The sequence below is a fragment of the Coregonus clupeaformis genome, unplaced genomic scaffold (assembly GCF_020615455.1).
Source record: "Coregonus clupeaformis isolate EN_2021a unplaced genomic scaffold, ASM2061545v1 scaf0179, whole genome shotgun sequence".
Taxonomy (NCBI): Eukaryota; Metazoa; Chordata; class Actinopteri; order Salmoniformes; family Salmonidae; genus Coregonus; species Coregonus clupeaformis.
Genome location: NW_025533634.1, coordinates 152,556 through 180,508, shown reverse-complemented (window position 1 = coordinate 180,508; position 27,953 = coordinate 152,556). Strand labels below are relative to the sequence as shown.

General features: G+C 45.8%; 1 protein-coding gene across 2 annotated transcripts in view; it reads right to left on the bottom strand.

The window, feature by feature from the left end:
• LOC121554092 (VPS10 domain-containing receptor SorCS3-like) overlaps positions 1-27,953 on the bottom strand; it is a 202,255-nt gene that overhangs the window by 106,267 nt on the left and 68,035 nt on the right. For both annotated transcript variants that reach the window (XM_041867547.1, XM_041867548.1), the window contains exon 2: positions 19,215-19,282. In XM_041867547.1, coding sequence (XP_041723481.1) covers positions 19,215-19,282 — 68 coding nt within the window. The remainder of the gene's footprint in view (positions 1-19,214; positions 19,283-27,953) is intronic.

Below are 27,953 nucleotides of genomic sequence, written 5' to 3'. Positions count from 1 at the left end.
TAGGGAGCTCCCAAGGGCCGCGTTATATTGTTTGAGTCTTCTCATGTCTGCAGCAGGCAGGGACATTACAGCCCAGACACAGAATGGTGCCTGCCTACCTGAGTGGCTTGTCAAGTATAAATTGAAGAGATAGCTAGCTGCTATGTGGTATTGTATGTAGGCTATGCATCCATTTTACTGTTCACCACTTAGTTATATCCTCAAGTACTAAGGCTCTGGTGTGAGAGTATCACAGACAACAATGCGTTCAATCAAACATCCAAACCATAACACATATGCCTCCTACAGTTAGTCTGATTTCCAAGGCGCCTTTTTTGTTATTCCGAAACCTAGAATGACTACATATTCATGAGTCTCTGCAGGGAAGGAAGCTTTACTCATAATTATATTGCAATTGCAGTGTTTAAACCTGGCTACACCGCCATACAATAGGCCTTCTCTTCCTTCCTCATTTTTTATTCAGTAATTTCATTCTCATCAGCTCCTGTCCACCGAGACGGTTGTTTATCTGGTGTTTGGTGTTTAGGTGTTTATGTCTTGGTTCTGGTCTGGATAAAATGTATTGAAGGAGAGTGAGACAGACAGAGCCAGAGGCACTGTTGCAAGTGAACGGAGATTCTGAGAAAAATACAAAACGCCATTTGCCTTCAGAATTTCAATTCTGAGCAAAACGTAGCTGAAGTGCCTTCAGCAGCTCAGCAGAAAGGTAATACTCCCTATTGTTGTTGTAGTAGCAGTTTATGAAATATCACAATGCTTCCTAGACATCTGAAACTAATGGGGTTTTGGCTTGCTGATGGAAAATAGCAGCAGTCTGAAATATTGTTTGACTATCAGAGACGGGATTAGGTGGTACTGCAGTAGTTGCACTGTCTGCTGTTGTTGTGTCTGCCTGCATTGAGGAAGAATCCCTAAAGGAAGTGTGGATATTAGTGGTGAAACACTTTCACCACAGTAAAGAAGTTAGTTCTTGAAGGTAAATACGAGTGCTTGAAGGGGTTTAATCAACCATTCCGATTGTACACAGTTTGAGGTGAGAAAAAACTTTTCTCATATCCCACAAACTTTATTTTCCAAGCAACGCAAGGCAGTTGCTTCAGAAAACAATACACCTGGAGTGAAAGAGATAAGTATCTAAGTACTAAGTAATATTGTTGTGTTATAGTATACACTGAGGGGTAATATACAGTAAAAAGGAAAGACAGTGAGGCAATATCTTCTTTCAAGATTCCTGTAGAGATTTTTCATAAACTCTAAAACAATGTACATCATACTGCAGATTGCCGAATATGTAACATGTATTTGTAACAATCCAGGGAAATACCAGAATCCCTGAATTTTCTTCTCGGAATTCAAACCCCTGAGCATTTTGACCAGGTTCAATCTGCACTGACATAAAGTGGGGAGCTTTTTCATAACTAAATCAATTTCAGAGAGGTGCGAGAGAGAGGGGGAAAACAATGTGCATGTTTCTCCATGAACATCAAATGAACAGTAAAAAAAAAGTCAGGGACCAGAAATCACATTAGGTATTGTTGTGAGGTTTTGCCAGATGGCTGCTTGTAAAGCAGACAAATTAAGTGGTTGGTGTACAGAGACACTGTGTGGAGACCAGGCACTGGGGAGAGGAAAAAGCCCAGTGCTTCAAAACCGAGAGGGGGACCAAACTCCCAAACCAAATCACATCAGTCTGTCGTGCCACACAAAACAAAAGAGATAAAGCCTGGGGCATTCAGGAGCGCAACCGACTCAGAGGTCCTATTCCTGTATAGTTCCAGCAGCGAAACAAATGTTTGCTGATCTATCTAGCTCACAGACTGAGGTATCTCTCTGTCTCTTGCAGCTGACTTGGCTCGCCGCTGACCAAACCAAATAGATAGTAACTGCGTGATTGAATAACAAAAACCCAAAAAGTAGACATCGTTGGGTTGTTGGTGTCAGAAGTGGTATTAACATAAAGGAACAACTTTACCTGACATTGCAACTGTGAGGGAGAGATGAACCCAGAGGCAAGATCAAGCCTTCAGGCACTAAAAATGATCTTTCTTTTGATTGATATGTTCTGAACGTAGATGAAGCCCAGGAATCCAGTCTTAAAGGGGTCTGAACACAATGTCTGAACCTGCTGTGAAACATTTCTACAGCTATTGTTTGAGATACTATTAGTCATTTTTGTTCCTAGCCAGACCGCAGTGGAATGACAGATGCAAAATGGGTCCAAACACCAGATCCTAGACCCGATGAATCGACTGTCTGGATGGATGCCAAGACCTCTGGATGACACAGGAAAATGAGAGATGAGAACTTTGTGACTGAGATTTGTTTGGCAGAGGCAGACCACAATGGGCATGATATGGGCAATGCCTTACCATCATTGCTCTGATAGATAGTGCTGGACAGCAGAGAGACTGTGGGGCCATAGATCTTAATAAGAGACAGATGAAGAGAGGTAATGTTAAAAGGTCATGCAATAACTGACTAAAAGGGCAAGAAGTGAATAGTTGAGGGGAAAAAGCTGATTGGAACAATTCAAAACCAAAACTGCTCTAACTCTTCATTATCCTTCCTCATAGCAGATCCCATTGCTAGATGCTGGGATAAAAAGTGTTTTTAATTCAACAAGAAGAAAACAATCTCTACCCTCTTGAAAAACAACTTAGAGAAGTACACTCAACACAGATAATGCGGTAGAAAATGTTCTGCAGAGTTGGGGGCCCATAAAGAAACAGTAAACTGATACTAAGGCCCACAGTAAAGGGACTGTGATAGCACATTGTCTCAGGCTAATCTAAACCCTTAATATACACCATTAACAATCACATCTTCGGGATAAATCACAAGAGCCTCCCATCAGCAAACTGCCTTCGTTTTGAGTTCAGAGACAGTAGCTGAGCTGAAAGTTTTATGATGACTATGAAAATCCATTCCAAACAGAAACAGAGAGTGAGAGAGAGAGAAAGAAAGGGAAGAGAAAATGAAGAGGGGGAAAAGGAATGAAGAGAATGCGTCAGTAGAGGAAGGTGTCAAGAGAAAAGACAGCAAATATAGCTTTTAATAATCTCTGCTGCTATCAACATAATTTATCTCAGGAAGGCAACCAGCATTTTCCGAGTGTTCATCTTTGGAACATATACATTTCAGTCATTTAGCAGACGCTCTTATCCAGAGTGATTTACAGGAGCAATTAGGGTTAAGTGCCTTGCTCAAGGGCACATCGACAGATTTTTCACCTAGTCGGCTCAGGGATTAGAACCAGCGACCTTTTGGTTACTGGCACAACGCTCTTAACCACTAAGCTACCTGCCGCCCCATGGGAGTATATACACAATACAGAGGCATTCAGACACACACACACACTTCTCACCCCTAAGGCACATTAGCTGCAGCAGAATCTCTCCTCTAACAACAGAATCCATTGAAGCATTATTGAAGATGACTTAAGGGTACGGAAAGATTATTTGCAGGTGTTTGCCGGAAAGAGCACAGTGGATCGTTGGTGAGAGACATGTAGGAGGGTGGAAACTCAAGCGTGAACGAATAATGGAGGGAAAAACATTCACATTTACAGACTGGGTCCAATCTTTGAGAGGAGATGTGTTTTTCTTCTTTATCTCGACACTTGGAGTGACCTTGAGAAATGAGAAACAGGCAACAGAGAAAGCAAGAGGAAATAGGAAACAGTCCACGCCTGAAACAAAACAACAACAGCAGGAACAGGGAAATGTGTCTGATGCACAAACAGATTCACTACACCACCTAGGCTCTCTGGCTTTTTGATAATAAACTAGGAAGTCAATGAGTATTCCCACTGTGTGAAAAGAAGATGTTAGATAAGAACCAAGAGTAAGCACTGTAGGTACTGTATAGCTAAACCAGCTATCCTCGAGGTTTAGAGCGTTGGGCAAGGTCGCTGGTTTGAATCTGGAGCCGACAAGGTGAAAAAGCTGTTGCTGGGCCCCTGAGCAAGGCACTTAACCCGGATTGCTCCAGGGGCGCTGGGCAATAGTGACCCTGGCTGTAACCCCACTCCCTGTGGGGGTCTCAGGGGGAGTTGGGATATGTAAGTAACACATTTCCATTACACACTTGTAACAGGACAAATATAAGCACCTCCTAAATGTATTATTATTATTTGTCAAGTGTTACTGAGCACAGTGTTGAGGAGAAAAGCTATGAGACAGGAAAGTTTCAATCTCCCAATGTACCTAACCCTAACTTTCATGGAACTGTATGCATTTAACAACCAAGAGTGAGCACAAGATACAGCATTTGTCATAAGTTACTGGACACAGGGGAAAAACTAAGAGACAAGAAAGTTTACATTTCACAAATCAGACTTTTATCAAACCGGATGGACATCATGAAAATGATCGGAGAGGTTGAGAGTAGAAGAAGTTCAGGAGCAAAAAAATAAATAAATATATATATATATATATATATATAATTATTGTAAAATTAACTCTGTCCATAAGGTGTAGATAGTGAGTATAGACCGGAAGTAGAGGCCTGGGCGTTGTTGTTCACTAATTTACTCCAAGTAGGGAAAGGATGGTGGGGTTGAAAAGTAATAAAGGGGAATATATATATAAAAAATAAAAATAAACATGGGGGATTGGAAGTGATGCAGACAATTACATTGATAGAAGATACAATCTATCTGCAATATTAAGCTGATCCATTCCCCCCGAGAAAAAAAATAAATAAAATAAAAATATATATATATATATATTCAGACTTTTATGACACTTTATGCAAGTTACTGGACTGTCACGGATTCTGCCGAGACTGCTCCTCCTCCTGGTTCGGGCAGGCTTCGGCGTTCGCCGTCCCCGGAGTACTAGCTGCCACCGCTCCATGTTTATTGGTGTGATTGCTTTCGTCTGTCTTTTACACCTGTGTCCGTTTGTGTGCTGATTACTTGTCCTATAAGTTCCTTGTTTTGCTTAGGTTAGATTGTGTGTTGTTTTTCGCCTGTCCATTGTGCTGCGTGTTTTGTACCTGTTTTCTTGTTTATTTGTTTTACGCACAGTTTGCGTATTTGCTCGCCTCTGTTTATTGTTGAGGCCGTTCTCTGTATTTTTGCCTATTGGTAAACTTCAGTAAACTTTGTTGGACTAGCTTCGGTGTCCTGCGCCTGACTTCCACACACCTTACACCTCAGCCCTTGACAGAACAACACACCATCATGGAGTCAGCAGGAGCAGTGGCGGCACCCAAGTCGCTGGAGGATCGGATCAGCGATCAAGACACCATGATCCGGCAACTTGGGGCCGCCATGAACGAGGTGTCCAACACTCTGCGCCGGTTGGTGACTGGAGAGGTACCCACGCCTTCTCACACCATCCCATCACCAACGGCCAGTCCTCCTCTCTCAGCACCGGAACCCAGTGGCATACGGCTCTCGCTCCCGAGGGCATATGACGGTTCTGCAGCCGGGTGTCAGGGGTTCCTCCTGCAGGTGGAACTCTACCTGGCTACCATACACCCAGCGCCCTCGGGGTACGAGAGCGTCTCCGCCCTCATCTCCTGTCTATCCGGCAAGGCGTTGGAGTGGGCCAACGCCGAATGGAGGGGAATAGACGCCGCTACCATCACCTACGCGGAGTTCTCCCCGCCGCTTCAGGGCTGTCTTCGATCACCCACCTGAGGGGAAGGCGGCGGGGGAGCGCTCTGTTCCACCTCCGACAGGGGGAAGAGGAGCACACAGGAGTTCGCCCTGGAGTTCCGGACTCTAGCGGCGGATGCGGGGTGGAATGAGAGGGCCCTCATCGACCATTACCGGTGTAGCCTACGAGAGGACGTTCGTCGTGAGCTGGCCTGCAGGGACACCAACCTAACCTTCGACCAGTTGGTAGACATCTCCATCCGTCTCGACACCCTGCTGGCTACCCGCGGACGTTCCGAGTGGGGGTCGTCCATTCCACCCTCCAGCACCTCCGAGCCGATTCCCATGGAGCTCGGGGGTGCTGGCGCTAGAGAGAGGAGGAGAGAGAACCCGAGGGGGGCCATCCCCTGCACCAACTGTGGCCGTGGAGGACACACCGCGGCCAGGTGCTGGGGAGGGTCTCCTGGGAGAGGGGACAACAGGGCACACACTGGGGAGTCATTTCAGGTGAGTAGGCGCCCCACTTACCCAGAGCTCTCTGTTGGTCACATGAGTATACCTGTGAGATTTCCACAGGTGGCACCTCATTCCCAGCATAAGGCGCTAGTAGATTCAGGCGCAGCTGGGAATTTTGTTGATCGTGCATTTTGTTATAAGTTAGGAATTCCCCTTCGGCCGGTAGAAGCCCCCTTTCCTGTTCACGCCCTAGACAGCCGGCCGTTGGGGTCGGGGCTGATCAGAGAAGTCACAGCACCACTTAAGATGACGACGCAGGGGGGTCATGAGGAGACCATTCAGTTTTATCTGATTGACTCTCCTGCGTATCCCGTGGTGCTGGGGCTTCCCTGGTTAAGCACCCATGATCCTACCATTGCGTGGCAACAGAGGGCTCTTATGGAGTGGTCTGCCCAGTGTGTAGGGAGACACGGCTACCACCTCATAGACAGGGGGATTGTGCGATAGATCTCCAAACAGGAGCGGCACTTCCGCGGAGCCGTGTGTATCCACTGTCTCAAGAGGAGACAGCGGCTATGGAAACTTACATAGCCGAGTCCTTGGCACAGGGATACATACGGTCCTCCACTTCCCCGGTTTCCTCGAGTTTCTTCTTTGTGAAGAAGAAGGACGGGGGTTTGCGCCCGTGTATTGACTATCGTAGTCTCAATCAGATCACGGTTAAGTACAGTTACCCTCTTCCACTGATTACGACTATGACAGAATCATTACGCGGAGCACAGTTCTTCACAAAGTTGGATCTCAGGAGCGCGTACAATCTGGTACGCATTAGGGAGGGGGATGAATGGAAGACCGCATTTAGCACCACCTCGGGTCATTACGAGTATCTCGTCATGCCATACGGGTTAATGAATGCTCCTTCAGTCTTCCAATCCTTTGTTGACGAGATTTTCCGGGACATGCATGGGCAGGGTGTGGTAGTATACATCGACGACATCCTAGTGTACTCTTCCACACGAGCCGAGCATGTAGCCCTGGTGCGCCGAGTGTTGAGAAGACTGTTGGAGCATGACTTGTATGTCAAGGCAGAGAAATGCCTGTTCTTCCAGGAGTCCGTCTCCTTTTTGGGTTATCGGTTGTCCGCGTCTGGTGTGGAGATAGAGGTAGACAGTGTGTCGGCCGTGCGTAATTGGCAAACTCCAACCACTGTCAAAGAGGTGCAGCAGTTCTTGGGTTTTGCTAATTACTACCGGAGGTTTATCTGGGGCTTTGGACAGGTTGCAGCTCCCATTACGTCCTTGCTAAAGGGTGGTCCGGTTCGGTTGCAGTGGTCAGCTGAGGCGGACAGGGCATTTGCGAAGCTGAAGAACCTGTTCACCTCGGCCCCGGTGCTGGCGCATCCGGATCCCTCTTTACCATTCCAAGTAGAGGTAGACGCGTCCGAGGCCGGCATAGGGGCAGTCCTGTCACAACGGTCCGGCACGCCACCTAAGCTCCGCCCCTGTGCGTTCTACTCCAAGAAGCTCAGCTCGGCGGAGCGAAATTATGACGTTGGGGACAGGGAGCTGTTAGCTGTAGTCCAGGCCCTAAAGGTGTGGAGGCATTGGCTTGAGGGGGCTCAACACCCTTTCCTCATTCTGACTGATCACCGTAACCTGGAGTACATCAGGGCAGCTAGGAGATTGAACCCTCGTCAGGCTAGGTGGAACATGTTCCTGACCCGGTTTGTTTTTAAGATCACATACATCCCAGGGTCCCAGAACGGTAAGGCTGACGCCCTGTCCCGGCGGTATGACACAGAGGAGAGGTCCATTGAGCCTACTTCCATACTGCCGGAGTCTTGTTTGGTGGCTCCGGTGGTGTGGGAGGTCGATGCGGAAATCGAGCGGGCACTGCGTACCGACCCTACTCCCCCCGAGTGTCCTGTGGGACGGACGTACGTCCCGCTCGAGGTTCGTGATCGTCTGATTTATTGGGCTCATACATCACCCTCCTCTGGACATCCAGGTATTGGCCGGACAGTGCACTGCCTTAGCGTGAAATATTGGTGGCCAACGTTAGCTAGGGATGTGAGGGTTTATGTCTCCTCCTGCTCGGTGTGCGCCCAGTGTAAGGCGCCTAGACATTTGCCCAGGGGTAAGTTACATCCCCTGCCCGTTCCACAACAACCATGGTCCCACCTATCGGTGGATTTTGTGACCGACCTACCCCCCTCCCAGGGGAATACCACCATTTTGGTCGTTGTGGATCGGTTTTCCAAGGCCTGTCGTCTCCTCCCAATGCCGGGTCTCCCTACTGCCCTACAGACCGCTGAGGCCCTATTTACCCATGTGTTCCGGCACTATGGGGTCCCTGAGGATATTGTGTCTGACCGAGGTCCCCAGTTCACCTCCAGAGTTTGGGGGGCGTTCATGGAACGCTTGGGGGTCTCGGTAAGCCTTACCTCGGGGTACCACCCAGAGAGCAATGGGCAGGTTGAACGTGTCAACCAGGATGTGGGTAGGTTTCTGAGGTCCTATTGCCGGGACCGGCCGGAGGAGTGGTCTAGGTTCATCCCCTGGGCAGAGATGGCCCAGAACTCTCTCCGCCACTCCTCCACCAATTTAACACCTTTCCAGTGTGTTTTAGGTTATCAGCCGGTCCTGGCACCATGGCACGAGAGCCAGATCGAGGCCCCTGCGGTGGACGAGTGGATTTGGCGCTCGGAGGAGACGTGGGACGCTGCCCATGTCCATCTGCAGCGTGCCATCCGTCAACAAAAGACGAGCGCCGATCGCCACCGCAGTGAGGGACCAGTGTACGCACCGGGAGATCGAGTCTGGCTCTCGACTCGAAACCTGCCCCTCCGCCTGCCCTGCCGGAAGCTGGGTCGGCGGTTTGTGGGACCCTTTAAAGTCCTGAGAAGGTTGAACGAGGTGTGTTACAGGTTACAACTGCCTATTGAGTACAAGAATATTAACCCCTCGTTCCATGTGTCTCTTCTCAGGCCGGTGGTAGCTGGCCCACTCCAAGAAGATGAGATAGGAGAGACCCCTCCGCCCCCTTTGGACATCGAGGGGGCCCCGGCGTACAGGGTCCGGATCATCTTGGACTCGAGGCGCCGGATGAGTGGTCTCCAGTATCTCGTGGAGTGGGAGGGGTACGGTCCGGAGGAACGGTGCTGGGTGCCTAGGAGGGACATCCTAGATCCGTCCCTCCTGACTGAGTTCCACCGTGGGCATCCCACGCGCCCGGGTCCGCGTCCTCCTGGCCGTCCCCGAGGCCGGGGTCGGCGCACGGCTGGAGCCGCGCGTCAAGGGGGGGGTACTGTCACGGATTCTGCCGAGACTGCTCCTCCTCCTGGTTCGGGCAGGCTTCAGCGTTCGCCGTCCCCGGAGTACTAGCTGCCACCGCTCCATGTTTATTGGTGTGATTGCTTTCGTCTGTCTTTTACACCTGTGTCCGTTTGTGTGCTGATTACTTGTCCTATAAGTTCCTTGTTTTGCTTAGGTTAGATTGTGTGTTGTTTTCGCCTGTCCATTGTGCTGCGTGTTTTGTACCTGTTTTCTTGTTTATTTGTTTTACGCACAGTTTGCGTATTTGCTCGCCTCTGTTTATTGTTGAGGCCATTCTCTGTATTTTTGCCTATTGGTAAACTTCAGTAAACTTTGTTGGACTAGCTTCGGTGTCCTGCGCCTGACTTCCACACACCTTACACCTCAGCCCTTGACATGGACACAGGGGAAAAACTATGAGACATGCAAGTTTAAACTTCATAAGTTATACTTCCATGGCACTTTAGGCATGGCATTCATGAGATCAATCCATGCTTGCATTCACAACCAAGAGTGAACACTAGATAAGGTATTTGTGACAAATTACTGAACACAGGAGGAAAAACAACTACGAGACATGATGAAAGTTTAAATCTCACTATGGACCTATGTCATTCTTTCATGGCACTTTAAGCATTGCCTTCATGGCATGGATGCATTTCACTGCTTTCATTCACAAATGCACTCTTGAAGTGCTTTGAAGAACTATAGTGGAAGAAACGCTGATATTTTGAGGATGTTTTTAAGTGACCTCACATACTGTCTTGTGGATATCTCTGTCACGTTCAATGCTCCTCTTTCACTCCTGATTGTGCATCTTCCAGCATCTTAGCTTGACCTCATGTTCTCCCCTGTTCTCTACATTCCAGAAAGCTCTTTTCCAGAATAAATCTTTAAATAAACATAGAAAAGTTTGAGATTCGCCCTCCAGGCGCGATTATTTTTGCATGAGGGCGAAGAGAGCTTTTTAGGTCACACCGAGACAAATCCACTAGCGAGTCAGCAACATCCACCTTTTTTCCGCTCATTGCCAAGCATCAGCACTGACCAGAAATGCAACGGTGTTGACTCATCATGTAGTCACCTCAGAACCTCTTCTGACCTGACAACACCCTAACACGCGTTCTGCCCTTTCCTTACAATGGATCGCAGATGTCGTGTATGACTTGGTGGAGTCATGCTCGGGTCAAGGCTCAGCAGCAGGTTTTGTAGTATAATCTTTAGGTGGGATCTTTGTTCTGACCGGGCGGATACGGCACGAGCACAACTGATTCCCATTCATTATTTAGAGCTAAAGGAAGCTGAGGCCGAGGCACTGGGGGGGCCTGATGCTGGACTATGACATAGCTAATTGCATTTGTCAGCTGCATGGTGCAGCATTGACGACAAAAGGTATGAATGTGAACTGGTACAGGCCATCTAAGGAGTGTTGTTACTGATGATAAGTGAAACCTCAGGGTCAGAGGAATGGACTTTAAGCAGACGTGAGGATGTAGGTGAGCTCTCTAGTGAGGAAGGATCCTGACCATAAAGTGTCTGGGCCTGGGGGTGTAGACAGTATATGAAAGCGTTCAATAGAATAATTAGTTGCAGAGGGAAAACAATGGACAATACAGTAGATTCAATTACGTTTTTCATTTTCTTATGTAATGTACAGGTAACTGCCAAAATAATGGAAACACTTGAGTAAATGAGGGATACAAAGCAGGTGCTTCCACACAGTTGTGGTTCCTGAGTTAATTAAGCAATTAACATCCCATCATGCTTAGGGTCATGTATAAAAATGCCCAGTTGCCCATTACTTTGGCTACCATGGCTAGAAGAAGAGATCTCAGTGACTTTAAAAGAGGGGTCTCAAAGGCGCATAGGGGGTTTAAAGTGTGTGTGGGTGTGTGTGTGTCTCAGTCACCAGATCTCAACTCAATTGAACACTTATGGGAGAATCTGGTGGGAGATTCTGGAGTGGTGCCTGAGACAGTGTTTTCCCACCACCAACAACCTTTCTCATGGATAAATGATGTTAGCATCATTGTAAAATCTATTTCAAGGCATCCCGAGTGGCGCAGCGGTCTAAGGCACTGCATTGCAGTGCTTGAGGTGTCACTACAGACCTGTGTTTGATCCCAGGCTGTGTCACAACCGGCCGTAACCGGGAGTCCCATTGGGCGGCGCACAAGTTGTCCGGGTTAGCGGAGGGTTTGGCCGGGGGTGCTTTACTTGGCTCATTGTGCTCTAGCGACTCCTTGTGGTGGGCTGACACATTGATTAAGCGGGCGGGTGTTAAGAAGCGTGGTTTGGCGGGTCATGTTTCGGAGGACACATGAATCGACCTTCACCTCGAAAAAGGGGTGGTGGCCTAATGCTGTATGTTGGTGTTTCCTTTATTTTGGCAGTTATCTGTACTTCTTATTTACATTTTCATCAAAATTGTTTTAAACATCAGTCTGTTTTACGCTGTTTTGTGACCATTTACAGGATATCTCTACTGCCCCCAATCCTGCTGCTTTTCGTTTGTGGATGGATGAGTGGTCCTCTGTAGCTCAGCTGGTAGAGCACGGCGCTTGTAACACCAAGGTAGTGGGTTCGATCCCCGGGACCACCCATACACAAAACAAAAAAAATGTATGCACACATGACTGTAAGTCGCTTTGGATGAAAGCGTCTGCTAAATGGCATATTATTATTATTATGAGTTCAAGGCCCCATTTCTCTTCACTATAAGCCTTGGGGGGTGATGTGAAAAAGGTGTGTGACTTCACACATCATCTGTTCTAACCTGCCCCTTGGCATGATGGGTAAGTCAATAATCCACCCCCTTCAGTTGGATGCTGCTGAAGTTTCTCTACACCTCTCTAAAGACTGCCACTCTTTCAAAACACTTGAGAAATCACACAAAAATTGAGTTACTCAGAGTAAGTGAAGGAAATAAATGCGTTGAATGTATGGAATCTTGCCAGACTTTTCAAAGCCATGCCGTAATGAATGAGGGGCCACAAACAAACTCCTGATTTATATCGAGCCATAACTCTGATTGACTGATGGGCATCATACTCTGTATGCAGAATCCACAACTAAATCATTTCCCCCTCGCTGTCGGGTTTAAATCACGTTGTGGAATGAATGGCACACGTGCAATTGTTTAACTGCAACCAAGGTTGTTTTTCAGGCTGGGATCTGGGGTTAAATAAGATGTATAAAAGGCAGTGAAGAAATATAAGATGTCTCCACTCCTGCTTTCAAAAAGGTGTGTTTGATGGTGTACTATCAAACATATTCACTGCCCTATATCCTGTTGCGTTCCCCTCAAAGGGTATGTGTTCTGCTGTTTCCAGCAACTCTCCAAAGAGATATATAAAAAGGAGAACTCTCAGAGAGAATGAAAGTGAGAGGAAGCCATATTCCACCTCTTACATCCTATATCTGTTTCCTCCTTCTCCCTCTCTATAAGTAGTTTCAGAGCCAATTATGTGGAAACGTATAACTCAGGCATGAGGAGATGGGCTGAGTTGATCTGAAGGAGGAAGTAAAGAAAAAAAGAAGGAAAAAGGGGAAAAGAAACTTCAGGAAGAGAAGGGTGAAGAAGTAACATTCTGACTAATCGGTTTTATTGAAATGGATAATTATGTTTTCCGCCCCAGGTTCACAGGAATTAGATAAGTCCGGCTGGCATTGAGGCTGTCTTCTTGGTCTCTCTTAACACATCCCTGTCACCTTCTCTCAGTCCCCAGAATGCTCTCAGAATACTGTCACAGCGTTGTCCATCCAAAAGTCCATCCATAATCTAAATGGATTTAAGCCCTTGGCATCCATGGCAGCTCTGTTCACTATCGTATGGTAGGGGCAATTGGTAAGCAAAAACAGCACAAGCACCGAGGCCCACATCACCAGCTAGCAACCACAGGCAACCAATCAGGACCCCTCACACCAGTTGTAAGAAAGTAGCCTTTCATGTAGTATTTATGTCATTTATGTCAGAAAGCCAGTGACGTACTCAAGACTTCTAAGGCCACACACAGCATGACTTGTAGGCCAGATAGACTACAAGACATTGCATCATCATGTCTGAGGCAACATGTACAGTAAAGTCTGCATGCACTGGTCAGTGTACAATGTGTACTAGTACACACTGGCCTGTACATCCTTGGACGAATTATAAAGTCCACATTTCCAATTTGGATTCATCACCAGTCCAGTGAGTTAGAAAACCCCAAAACAAACCTAATATCACATCAATGATGTAGAGGGTCGTAAAGTCGAATGACAACTTCTGTGCCGCATGAAAAAACAACAATCAATTAAGCATTCGTGCTCAAGTGGAAAATCATTTTGCCTTTATCATTGACACGTGGCGGCTTGATGAGATTTTAATTTGATTACTGCAAACAAAACCGAGAGCTGCAGCTTCAAACGAAAGCTGCTCCTGAGTCGCAATTGTGTTGAAAACCCATAATATAAGCCTGCTGGCGCTTAGAGCTGATGATGAAATCCAACCATTTACATTTATGACAGAAAGTAAATTAGAGTGTGCTTCAGGATATGAGTGGAAAACACAAGAGTATGTAATTAAAAGGGTACAAATGTAAATATTGTGAGAAAGTAGCTACATAAATGATCTATTCAATAATAGAATGAGTGATTAATGTATCAGATCCCAGGAAATGGGAGGGGAGCAGGACGTGGCCATTGAAATGACTAGACACCCTATATGGAGAGCAAAGTCGGTTCTTCATAGCAGTTTCACTGTAAAACGGAACATGTAGATATTGTACAATGCCATGGACTAAAGCCAATCTGTTGACGCAAAGGACATTGGGAGTGGGGGATGGGGGCAGGAGGGTGTAAATGGCAAGGGAGAGATGGAAGGGATGGCCCAGATCAACCTTTCTCTTTCTGTCTTTCTATTTCTTGTATTTCTCTCTGTATCTTGTCTTTGTCTCTCTCTCATCTCTCATCTCTCTCTCTCTCTCTCTCTCTCTCTCTCTCTCTCTCTCTCTCTCTCTCTCTCTCTCTCTCTGTTGCTCTCTCTCTCTCTCTCTCTCTCTCTCTCTCTCTCTCTCTCTCTCTCTCTCTCTCTCTCTCTCTCTCTCTGTCTCTCTCTCTCTCTCTCTCTCTCTCTGTCGCTCTCTCTCTCTCTGTCGCTCTCTCTCTCTCTGTCGCTCTCTCTCTCTCTCTGTCGCTCTCTCTCTGTCGCTCTCTCTCTGTCGCTCTCTCTGTCGCTCTCTCTCTCTCTCTCTCTCTCTCTCTCTCTCTCTCTCTCTCTCTCTCTCTCTCTCTCTCTCTCTCTCTCTCTCTCTCTCTCTCTCTCTCTCTCTCTCTCTCTCTCTCGCTGTCCCTCTGCCGCTGTGTGACTGCAGGGGAACCCCCTCCACTCCATCTCACCAGATGTTACCTTCAGAAGACCTGCATGTCTAGTCAGCCATAGCTTTACTAAAAGTATATACACTTCACCATGGCACTGATGCCTTCTGAGTTCCACGTAGCCACCTTTTTCTCAGTCGACATGGCAGCCTATATGATTGCAGCCTATCCAGTCAGTTTTAAGGTTTTCTTTCTTTCTAGGACCATTTAAGGAGTGAATTGACACCCACTAATTCACAGCAGGAGAGCGTAACAATGTGTTGAACTTTGAACTGTGATACATTTCAGTTGGGAAAGTATACGGTTCATAGACACAATAGCAATTACTGCTACAACAAAGACTCATCAATACAAATGCCAAATAAATACTGTATGTTATATTACACAGTACACTTAATTTCACAGTTACACAATTAGTCTAACCTAAAAATACCACGTCACGCTTCTCACAACATTAAATAATTACCAGACTCGATATCCATTGCATTTGAGATCCACTTGTACAGTGCAATCCCATTTCAGATCATTATAATATTGCATAATGTCACTTTTATTAACACTAATTCCTGTCTGTTATCATCATATGACTTCGCCATATAGCACATCATTAAGACCACAATCAAGCGTCTAATAGGGGGATGGAGAGGGAAGAGGAGTGAGGAGAAAGCTTACATTATCAGGCGGAGGGAGCTATTGCACTCGAGGCAAGGATGAGGCCAATTAGATGACAATAATTAAGCTCAAACGCATCATGATCATTTGGTGTGAAAATGTGTGTTAATGACATTTTACATTTACATTTTAGTCATTTAGCAGACACTCTTATCCAGAGCGACTTACAGTTAGTGAATACATATATATATATATTTTTTTTATACTGGCCCCCCGTGGGAATCGAACCCACAACCCTGGCGTTGCAAACGCCATGCTCTATCAACTGAGCTACATCCCTGCCGGCCATTCCCTCCCCTACCCTGGACAACGCTGGGCCAATTGTGCGCCGCCCTTGAGTCTCCCGGTCGCGGCCGGCTGCGACAGAGCCTGGATTCAAACCAGGATCTCTAGTGACACAGTTAGCACTGCGATGCAGTGCCTTAGACCACTGCGCCACTCAGGAGCAGTGACCTGGAGTGACCTGGAGAGACTGACAGACTAAGACTAAGTCTACATTCCCTAGACGATACGTCGATTAAGAAGATACATTGTTACATTGAGAATGTTGTGTTATGTTGGGGATTTTGCCAGCTATGTTAGCTAAGAGTGTTGTATTTTCACAACCTCTGTACAAAATACTGGTCCTGTTGAGTTGACATTAAGTCAAGAATGTTGTGTGAGAAGAATTTAAGTTTCCTAGAAGATATGTTGAATTGAACAGTCAAAAGCTCCGAGTTACGTTTCCATCTAGCTATATTGAGTGTGTTTTGTTTTCGCAGCCTCTGTATGTACGATATGCTGGTCCTGTTGAGTTGGAGTGGAGTCAGGGATATGATGTGAGAAGTCGGATACATACAGGCAGGCTCATCTCTAAGAGGTTTCAGCATCTGGCATCCAGGCATCTGTAGGCTATAATTGTACCTCACATTGCTCTGCTGCAGTAGCACAGACAATTTCTGAATTCCCTCCAGCCTTCCGACTGAGCGATTAAGTGACAAGATACATGCTGTGAGTGTTTCTTCAGTAAGCATACTATAAATGCCCTTAGGAGCTAGGATCTGCAGTATGGGGGCTACCTACACAAAAGTTGAAAAGGGTACACCAAAGCAAATTCCCCATTGATTACATGCTAATGAAATTTCGCACTTGAGCGCTTTATACGCAAATCATCACACAATGCAAATCAAGCACTTATTTGTTTCTATACCTGTGTACCTATTTGCTAAGACTGAATAATTAATTAGCAATTAACTGCTCAACCGCCAAGGGATGATACAAAGAAGAGAAGAAGAGAGGAGGCGGATCTCAATAACTTTGAAGAAAGTATTATTGCAAGAGTTCAATTATCATTGTTAGGGTACACGGTAAACAGTCTGCCTTCATTTCTCTCACATCCCTGAAACATCCCATTGAGATATGGGACCACTCCTTTGAATATTATTCACAGGAATTACTGATCTGCTCCCATTGTTTAAGGTCAGGACGTTCATTAAAATTGACAGGCTGACTTTGAGATACTTGAAGGCGTTGGCTGGTGCCTTGACCTTTATTGAAAAGTCAGCATCTGTCCTGCCATTTGGGCTGACAGAATGGACGCCGTGGTATAATCAGACTCTAACGGTCTCTCCGGACCCGAAATCTTCTTAGCAGAGCTGTGATCTCAATTAACAATTAATATTATGGACAGAGAGGAACAGAGCAAAACAAATGCAGAGACTGCAAAGTTTATGGCTGCGATCAGTTGTTGATTCATGGGTATGAACTATCATGTTCTGGAAGTTTCTGACTAGTATTTAGATTGATCCCTCTCTAACTCTCTGTTTCTACTCGTTCTCTCTCTACATCCCTCACTCTCTCTAGCTCCCACCAGGTCTCATTTGAACAAAGTCTAATATGATATTTTGTGCCTGGTTTTGTTGATACGGAATCCCAGCACTGTGGCAACAGTCACAGTGATGTATCAGAAATCCAGCCAAGCTGGGCGTGCACCATGCAACGGGTGGGTTACTGCTCTAACTGCCTTCTCATGGCGGAGGGACATGACTAGGCTGAATGAATGCCAGGGCACATGTCAGAGGCTTGGGGATGTCAATGTTCTTCTAACACCCAGGACTATTTACTCCTCTTAATGACTACACCTGACTTCAAATACTTTAAATGCTGAGAAAAACACCTGGCATATTTAGCTTTTTTCCTGCCCTGTAGCTCATTTTGAAGAGCTTCACTGTTGGATGGCGTATTTTGTTAGATGTTGAAATATCTATTTTCTAAAACAATTCATTTTGGATTATTTCTTTGAGATTGAGCAATGTCTTAGGTTAGATACCGGATATCTATTTAGTAAGATTTAATTTTATTATTTATTGAAAACGTTGTCACTTTGATTTCCTAGCAACTGGCTCATACCTTGACATTCAACAATACGGGAACATTTAAAGGACATTGCTAATCTTCGCAGTAATTCAAAGACTAAACTCAAAGACTCTCTCTCGTTCTCTCTCTCTCCCCCTCTCTCTCTCGCTCTCTCTCTCTCTCTCTCTCTCTCTCTCTCTCTCTCTCTCTCTCTCTCTCTCTCTCTCTCTCTCTCTCTCTCTCTCTCTCCGCTCACTCTCTCTCTCTCGCGCTCACTCTCTCTCTCGCTCTCTCTCTCTCTCTCTCTCTCCCCTCTCTCCCTCTCTCTCTCCCCCTCTCTCCCTCTCTCTCTCCCCCTCTCTCCCCTCTCTCTCCCTCTCTCTCTCTCTCTCTCTCTCTCTCTCTCTCTCTCTCTCTCTCTCTCTCTCTCTCTCTCGCTCTCTCTCTCTCTCTCTCTCTCTTCTTTCTCTCTCTCTCACTCTCTCTCACCCTCTCTCTCTCCCCCTCTCTCCTCTCTCTCTCCCTCTCTCTCCCTCTCTCTCCCCCTCTCTCTCCCTCTCTCTCCCCCCTCTCTCTCTCTCTCTCCCCCTCTCTCTCTCTCTCTCTCTCTCTCTCTCTCTCTCTCTCTCTCTCTCTCTCTCTCTCTCTCTCTCTCTCTCTCTCTCTCCTCTCTCTCTCTCTCTCTCTCTCTCTCTCTCTCCTTCCCCCTCTCTCCTTCCCCCTCTCTATCCCTTGTCGTCAGCCTGACTCACTCATCAGGAGAGGGCTCTACACACGTCACAGTCTAACTATCTGGGTCCCACAAACACATGCAGGAGCCGCATTTACAAGAATCATTCAGCTTTCATTGTGTTGACACACCAAATTGCCTGAAAGGACCACAAGCTCTTGCTGTGTCACCACTACTGTCACCGCTAGCAAAACAACAAGAAAAACAGCAACGAAAGTAATGAACGAAGACAACCTGTCCGGTACTAAAATATCTTGATGGTGGTTATGGCTTATGGCTTCCCATTGACTCAAAGGGGACTTGTATACCTCTCCTTTTGTCAGTGTATTTGTAATGCACTTTGTGTTGTTACTCTGTGTAGTTCTTGTGTTAGTCTCCCTGGGAAGGTGTAAGGGGACAGAGCTACATCAGTGGTACATCCCGTTAAACGTGCAGTCAGTTTACACAAGAGTAGAGACTAGTCATCGTTCACCTGGGGCGCCCTGCCCAATGCTCAGTAGTGCAATGATGCTTTGCATGCAGCAGTCTTGTACAACGCAGTGAGGGAGAGAGGAAGAGAAAAGGGTAGGGAGAGAGAAAGATGGAGGGGGAGAGAGAGTAGAAAAGAGAAAGATGGTGGAGAGAGACTGCACTATTGTTACGATGATGAATCTGAATATGTGTCTTTGAGGGAGGGAAAGAGAGAGAGAGAGAGAGGAAGTGATAGAGACAGAGAGGGAGAGATGAAGAAAGGCTACTGTCTTACCTCCACAGGGTGCTCTCTGTAACACTCCCCAGGTGAAAGTCGTAGAGTTTGGTCAGAATCAGGATCACCTGGAAACAAAAAAGACATAACGTGTTATAATCTTCCCTTGTGGTCCTCTGTAGCTCAGCTGGTAGAGCACGGTGCTTGTAACGCCAAGGTAGTGAGTTCGATCCCTGGGACCACCCATACACAAAAAAAAATGTATGCACGCATGACTGTAAGTCGCTTTGGATAAAAGCGTCTGCTAAATGGCATATTATTATTATAAGTATGTAATAAGCCATGAAATAACTCAAACCTATTAGATAATAAACAGAAACATTTAAGAATACCACAGGTTATTCTCTCAGAAGACAAGAGAGACTGGGCAAACTTATTCTATATTCTCTTAGAAGAACACCAACCTACGTGTTCCATAAAAAACAATCAAAACCACCATAAACAACAACAACAGGTGTTTGTCGATACATTGGAATGTTATGAATGTCCCTTCGGCTCCGTCCCCAACACAACACTAGTCAAGGGGCACTATGCCAGCCTGTATGCCCACTATGAACCCTCTCTCTCTTGATCCCTCAGTGCTGCCAGGCTTGGGCCCTGACAAGCATGATCCTGTAGTCAGTCCCTCTGTTCACATAGCTTTGGTCTGAGCGGTTTGAAGAGCAGGAAAGAGAGAGAGAAGTGAAGGGGGTCTTTGATAAAACACTGAACAAGGAGACGGGTGAATCACAGACCAGGATGGCCGACCATATTCCAGAGACCCAGTGGTCAGATTTGATATCAAAACAGAGGACCAGAGAACTCGTGTCTTTTTGACTCGCTGAACACTGAAGTGACATCTATCACTGAATCCAAAATCTACCCCTATACCTCCACCTTAGGCACTCCTGTAGGAAATGTTCATCTTGTAGAGTATTTGACGTTTAAAAAGGCTTATGAAGTTTCTAATTTCCACTTTGAAATTTCAAACTAGATTTTTTCACATTACTGTTGCTGCAGAATTATTTTCATGCTGTATCAAACTGCCTCAAATGAGTATCCTACATCTGTATGTGCAAGCTGTATGGCAAAAATTCCACCCAGCATATTAGAAAGCAAATCGTTAAAAGGTTATTACCATTCTGATTAAACCTATCTTAGATCTACAGGAGAGGCTAGTGGGTAGAAATGGCCAAGGGATTGATTTGGTATTCAGCGTATGCTCCTCTGAGTGGAAGGCTATTGATGCAACCAGGTCATATATGGTGTCTGTGGAGGAGACAAACATAGAGTAATACTGGTGAGACAACACTGGTGAGAAAACACTGGTGAGACAACACTGGTGAGACAACACTGGTGAGACAACACTGGTGAGACAACGCTGGTGAGATAACACTGTTGAAACAACACTGGTGAGACAACACTGGTGAGACAATACTTGTGAGACAACACTGGTGAGACAACACTGTCTTTATATAAATGCCTCAACAGCCAGATGGTCACAGCGTCATTAGCGATGTACATTACCACCTCCGGGTTGCGTCGTTCATTCTGAGGGTGACGCTGGAATTTGTTAAATGCAAAAACATGGAAAAGATTGACTCGTCTCTAACCTTAATTATTTACCATTCGTCATGACACAGATGACTTGAAAGTGCGAACGGGAAGAGGTTTTCCATAATAAAAGCTTTGTTTTCTAATGCTACAAACCAAATTGACTCTGGCTTTTTTATTTGCATACTTGTCTCTTGTTAGCGTCCCCCCCTTTGCGCCAAGCGTATGCTTCCTCAAAGTAAACTGATAAACTTGACTTCGCTGCAAGGTGATTCGCTAGCTATCTCTCATTGTCTTGCCTGACTACATTTAGATATACAGTATACATCTGGAAAATGGAACTCAGGAGGAAGAAGGGAATAAAGCCAACACCAGTTGTAGACTTGACCTCCGTGGTCCATGTGTACAGGCTCCAGGCTTGGCCTCACTAGCCTGGCTGGCCCTTAAGAGCCCCAAGGACTGGCCTGGACCTCACTGGGGAGCCACTAATGGTTCTCTCTGAGAGATGGTGCCACCACCCTGGGGGCCCTCTCCTCCTCCTAAGACTGTGAGCAGATGGTTTGGGCCAAGCAAGTTGCACTGCCAGAGAGGGCAATGTAGAGAGAGAGGAAGAAAAACATAGAAGTAGAAAATTGGATTCATGCCATGCCGGTAAAATGCAAAGCAAAACTGAGTGTTGGTAGTGTGTCTGTATCTGTGTGTGTGTCTGTGTGTGTGTGTGCGCTTGCATGTTCTTGCTTAAGAGTGTGTGTGTGGAGATCCCTGCAGGCACCTGATGTTATCAGACAAGCTTGCTCTCCTCTGCCAGGGGGTGGCACCACACAGACAGGGAGCAGTCCCCCTCCATGACAGCATGAATTGAAAATTCACATCGAATAACTGAAATCCCAGAGAATACTTTTGTCCTGTCAGCTTGTTTCACCCTCATGAAAATCTTAATAATGTCTCCCAGAATGCCATGCTCGCCCAACCACAAACGGAATACAAACGGTGAAAGCATTAAATGTGGGTCGGTCGGTTGTGAAAAATATTCAACTTTTAGCAACTCCTTGTAACATATTGTCAAGTTTGTTTACATAGTGCTGATCTTTGTTGGTCCTGTTTAGTCGACTGACAATGGATTCAATGCAATATGGATGGCATAAACTGTAAACAAATACGTTTCACGAAGGGCCATTTTTCAAGTACATTCTCCCCTCATCGAAAACCCCAATGGACCTGCAATGAATGGAAGAAAATGTCAGCTTGTAGCCTCGCAATTAACCAACTGCGGAGAAAACATATTATTAGCTTAACTAAATGTTCCATGTCCACAAAGACCAATTCAAAGTGCTAAATGCAATTTTGAATGCTGATTTAGTTCTGTGGTGCGCTAACGATAGGTCACTAATGACTTTGAGAAAACAGTTAATGTCTCCTCCAAGCCAGTCAGAAGTTTAATTGGGTTAGCCCCACAAATTGCTTGTGTCCATTGACGGGGTCAGTGCTATGCGGCCCGGTAACAAGGACACTAAGATAAACATGCTTTTCGATAGTGAATACTGAATGAGTATCTAGTCCCTCAGGAGTGTTGAATCAGTGAGGCGTGGCGGAAACGCCTGGCTAATAAAAATAACACCTCAGAATGTCTGTGTCCTTGTGGATAACTGAGGCTGCATGTGACGACAGTGTTGCATCATGGTTGCATTAAGCAGTAGTAGCTGTGTTATGGAACATGGCACATCAAAGAATAATCATTAAAACATAAATGTAGTGTGGGGAACATTAGTTAACAAGTTGTTTTAATATATTTTTCTAGAGACACCAGTATAGGTGTATGTTAATGAGACTTCTGCCTGTTTACACAACGATTCTTCTCATTCAAAGACTTCAATACCTATTCTACTTGATTGCATTCTTAGAATGTTGCTATACCCCCCATAGCTACACTACTGATCAGGTCCACTCTACTTTTAAGCCCCAGGAACAGCACCATTTGACTCTGAAGTAGAGGGAGAGAAGAGCAAGACAGAGGGAGAGAAGAGCCAGACAGAGAGAGAGAGAGAGAGAGAGAGAGAGAGAGAGAGAGAGAGAGAGAGAGAGAGAGAGAGAGAGAGAGAGAGAGACACGTCCAAATCCCAAAAAAAGGCAGCAGAGCTTGCAAAACAAACGTAAGAACAGATGACACCAAAATGGCAGCCGAACGAAACGCTGATCTTTATCCAAAAGTGATTAAGCCCCCCAGCCTTTCAGTAACTTGTCAGCGGCCAAGCAATTACTACATCAAGTGGAGGGAGAGGCCTGTTTATGTTTAATGTCTCTATCCGGGCCCACACACCACAAATGGTGAGGTTTGATGGTTCTATCCGAGCTGTGTGTATGTTTGTGTGGTTGTGTGTTTATGGCACCTGTCGTTGGAAAACAGGTATATGCTAAAGAGCTGGCGGTAAGTGCATTTACCAAGCTCTTTTCAAATGGCCCCCCACACAATTACTTATAGCTTCCAATTGGCTCATTCATCCCCCCTCCTCTCCCCTGTACCTATTCCCCAGTTTGTTGCTGTAAATGAGAATGTGTTCTCAGTCAACTTACCTGGTAAAATAAGGGTAAAATAATAAATAAATAATAAATACTGAGAGAAAAAAGTGTCTCTGTGTGTATGTACATAGAGTATGTGTGTGTATTACATTTACATTTTAGTCATTTAGCAGACGCTCTTATCCAGAGCGACTTACAGGAGCAATTAGGGTTAAGTGCCTTGCTCAAGGGCACATTTACGTCATTTAGCAGACGCTCTTATCCAGAGCGACTTACAAATTGGTGCATTCACCCTATAGCCAGTGTGTGTGTGTGTGCGTGTGTGTGTGTGTGTGAGAGAGAGAGAGAGAGAGAGAGAGAGAGAGAGAGAGAGAGAGAGAGAGAGAGAGAGAGAGAGAGAGAGAGAGAGAGAGAGAGAGAGAGAGAGAGAAGCTACATGAGCTAGTAGCACTACGCCTAAACTCTGCTAAAACAAGGGGAAACGCTGGCTGTTAAAAAGTCTGTTCGGTAGCATGTTTATGTCGACTCAGGTAGTAGGGGACATGGTGGGAAATATCCCATTAAAATGTAATACATGAATATACTGTGCAGCGTTACACATTTCTTGAGTCATTCCCTCATTCCCTCTCATCGCCAACGGTCTTACAAATAAACACACACACACAACACACACAGAGAGAACTCAAACACCCATATATACACACCAGTGGAGGCTGGTGGGAGGAGCTATAGGAGGACAGGCTCATTGTAATGGAACAGAGTCAAACATGTGATTTCCATTTGTTATTGTGTTTGATAACGTTCCATTTATACCATTCCAGCCATTAAAATGAACCCGTCCTCTTCCCACCAGCCTCCACTGACAAACACACAGACACACATACTCACGTACACACACACGTACACACAGGGAGATCATTCAAGATTGACGTCGAAATTGGACGTCTATCCATCTCCCGAGGACGTCACCAAATGCCTTCATAACCGGCCACTATGGGCAAAAGTGAGCGCTATTACCATCAAGTAGGTTTTGCTAGGGTGTTGTGGATGGAGGTGGTGGATGGGCGTAATCCCATGGGTTAAGGTTTGGGATAGGGTTGAAACATTAAGTTCAAGCACTCATTCTGAATGGTTAAGGTAAAGGTTAAGGTTTGGGATAGGGTTAAAACATTAAGTTCAAGCACTCATTCTGAATGGTTAAGGTGAAGGTTAAGGTTAAGGTTTAGGATAGGGTTTGTGAAATGGACCGATACTGAGCAGCATGAGCAACAAAAACACTGACATTTGACGGTTGGAGCAACCTAAAAATGTAACGTTTTTTAGAACGTGGATGAACGTCACACACACACACTCACGCACACACACACACACATACACACAGGTCATATTTTTGGCCTTCAGCTGATACAGCCTTCATCTCCTTTATAAAATCCTTATTGATTCTCCTCATTCACAGCAAAGGAATATATATATATAGTAGTGGTCTGTGGAGCCAGCCCTAGATTAACCTTACAAATCATTACCTATTTAAATACAGCCAGGTGGAGTAAGTAGGTAAATTAACAGACAGGAAATACGATATGAGAGAGTAGGTCTGGATAGAGCTCTACCTGTTCACCATTATAGCGATGATGATTCTTATTGCCTTAGTTATGGAGAACAAGGGAGGTAGCCAAGTCAAGGTTTCCCTATGTCGTTCTACCTCCCTCCCTCTATCTCCCTCCCTACTTTCTCCTCTGACACTCCTCTTCCTCCATCCATGCCTCTCCTCCTTGCTGCCCCTTTCTTGCTATTTCTTTCCCTTCTACACTCCATTGCATTCTCCTACCTGCACCTCTATCTGCCCTCCCCTGTCCTCCCTTCATTTCTCTCTCTCCCTCCCACACATCCCTCTCTCCCCTCTTGCTCGTTCTCTCTCATCCAAGCCTCTCTCCTCTGTCATCACATCCTTTCTTTCTCTCCTCCCTCCTTCTGTCCCTTCCATCCCCCTATCTCTATCACTCCACAGCCCTCCCGCCCTCTTTTCCTCCCCCTCTCCACTCTCTCCCCCTCGCTCAGCCCCTCCTCTCTCTCTATCACTCCACAGCCCTCCCGCCCTCTTTCCCTCCCCCTCTCCACTCTCTCCCCCTCGCTCAGCCCCTCCTCTCTCTCTATCACTCCACAGCCCTCCCTCCCTCTTTCCCTCCCCCTCTCCACTCTCTTTCCCTCGGTCAGCCCCTCCTCTCTCTCTATCACTCCACAGCCCTCCCTCCCTCCCTCTTTCCCTCCCCCTCTCCACTCTCTCCCCCTCCCTCAGCCCCTCCTCTCTCGCTCTCCGTCTCCTATCTCTGTCTCTCTCCTCTACCATCTCTCTCCACCCCATCTCTCTCTCTCTTCCTCCCTCCTCTCTCTCTCTCCGTACAGCAGAAGGGAGTAGAGTTAGAGTTATACACTGCCTGGAGGAGGCCTAATTAAAATCAATGTACATTTACTGAATGCTCATTAAACCGGAATGGAGGTACTTATCTCTTTGGAATTTGTATTAAATACCTCCCATGAAATGTGGAGTGAAAGCGTTCTCACCTATCACAACTATTGGTTTTTAAAACGTGATTGATTGATCACACCACTGTCATAGGCTATTACACAAATACACCTGAAACGTACACAACACAGTCAATATTTATTTTCATGTAACTAAACCAGCTCAAGAGAAATTGCTGCTTTTTGTACATTTGGAAGATGTAACCTTTCACACCATCAGAAATGAACTGGTTTCCTTATGTTCCCATTATGTGGCACATTCCTACACAACATTCTTCTATTTTTATCTGAATTCTTTATGTGGTGGCATTCCACTTCATAATCAACTGTCATTAACACTTTTCCCATTTCAACTTCAAAGTCCAGCGATAAAAGAGTGCTACCATAACAACTTAAATGTGGCTGCAAACTCCCTGTAAATTCACAGGGACAGAGTGATACTCACCCAGCGCCATTATGGATGGATATTTTCTAGAAACCAAAGAGAAACCTTTAACCATGCACAGATAGCATTGGGATGGATACAACGCTCTACCAGACCATGACATTTGGTGAGATTGGGTCACAGCTGCTGTTGCTCACAACAAAAGTCACCATGACCAGTTGGTACCCTATCGTCCAAACTGGATACATTTTCTACATGTTTTATGAGCATGATGGTTTGTGCTGGATTGTCATAATAGGTTTTCATATTTCATGTCTCATCATTAATCATCATCACATCAGACACAGACATAGATAAATAGTTAGGCATAACAGCAGGTATAACAACATAACAAACATACAGTGAGTGGACAAAACATTTCCATGACATAGACTGACCAGGGGAATCCAGGTGAAAGCTATGATCCCTTATTGATGTCATAACAAACATATGAGTTCACTATAAAGCACAAGCAGATCAGAGTCAGACTAAAACAACCCAAATCCCTGGCAAACAGGAACTCTGGAAAAGATAACTTAATTCTAACTTAAAGTGTCATCAAAAGTGTTCCCTCAATGCTCCCTATACCTGCACTATATGTTTGACATTCCAGAGTGAGGGCACAAGCTGCAGAGCTTCCTTCTCTTACATTACATTACGGTCGCCCTTTTTCCCTTCCAATGGTGCAACTGTCTCTCAGGCTGGCACTAGGCCTTGGGTCGGCAGGTAGCTTAGTGGGTAAGAGCGTTGTGCCAGTAACCGAAAGGTCGCTGGTTCTAATCCCCGAGCCGACTAGGTGAAAAATCTGTCGATGTGCCCTTAAGCAAGGCACTTAACCCTAATTGCTCCTGTAAGTCGCTCTGGATAAGAGCGTCTGCTAAATGACTAAAATGTAAATGTAAAAATGAGTAAGTCAAGCGAATCAAACGCTATCTGGATGCATAGGAGAATCTGTGGCGGGGGTGTGAGCGCGCCCACTGTGAGGAAGAAGGATAAAAGCAAAAGCCAGGCCTGGCGGACTCAGACACTCTCCCTCTCTCTGACTCCATCTTATCTCCAGTCTTGAGTGGTGAGATATCTCCTTCGACTTTGAACCGTGAACCTCTGGCCAGGGACTTCAATGTCTCTCACGACACATTATCAGGACAAATACTAAAAGAGTAAAGGACTGAAATACAAGGAAGTAACGGAGTAGGGGACAGTGAGAATGCAGAATGATGTGATGTGAGACCAGGTTTGGAGATATACTGGGGCTTTGGTATGGTCTAATGCACAGTGTTCATCAGGGAGGAAGACATAAGTAGGCTAGGGTCTAAGAACAAGGCCATACGTGTAGAGTAGACTACAGTAGAAGTAGCAAGACAACTGAATGGTCTAAATATATTCTTCAAAGTGCAATTAGATTCATCTTCAATGCCTCCTACACCCACTGCAGCAAATCCCGAACACTTGCCCTTTCCCATTTAATTTAACCACTGACATATCATTTGTGGTTACTGAGACATATTCTAAGAAGGGAGGGAGTCTTTCTAAACCCCAGTCATACCAGTGTGTCATTGTGAATCTTCCTCAGAGGTGACAGCAGGACACCTGATTAACTCTGAGCCGCATCTCCTAAGATTTTAATTATGTTTTTTCAACGTTGACTTCCTGTCAGTCACCTTGTTGGAGCAGCTGACTGATGTGTCCAATATCGAGGAGGTGTTGTAAAAAATAAAGATAACACTTTTCAAAATGGAGTG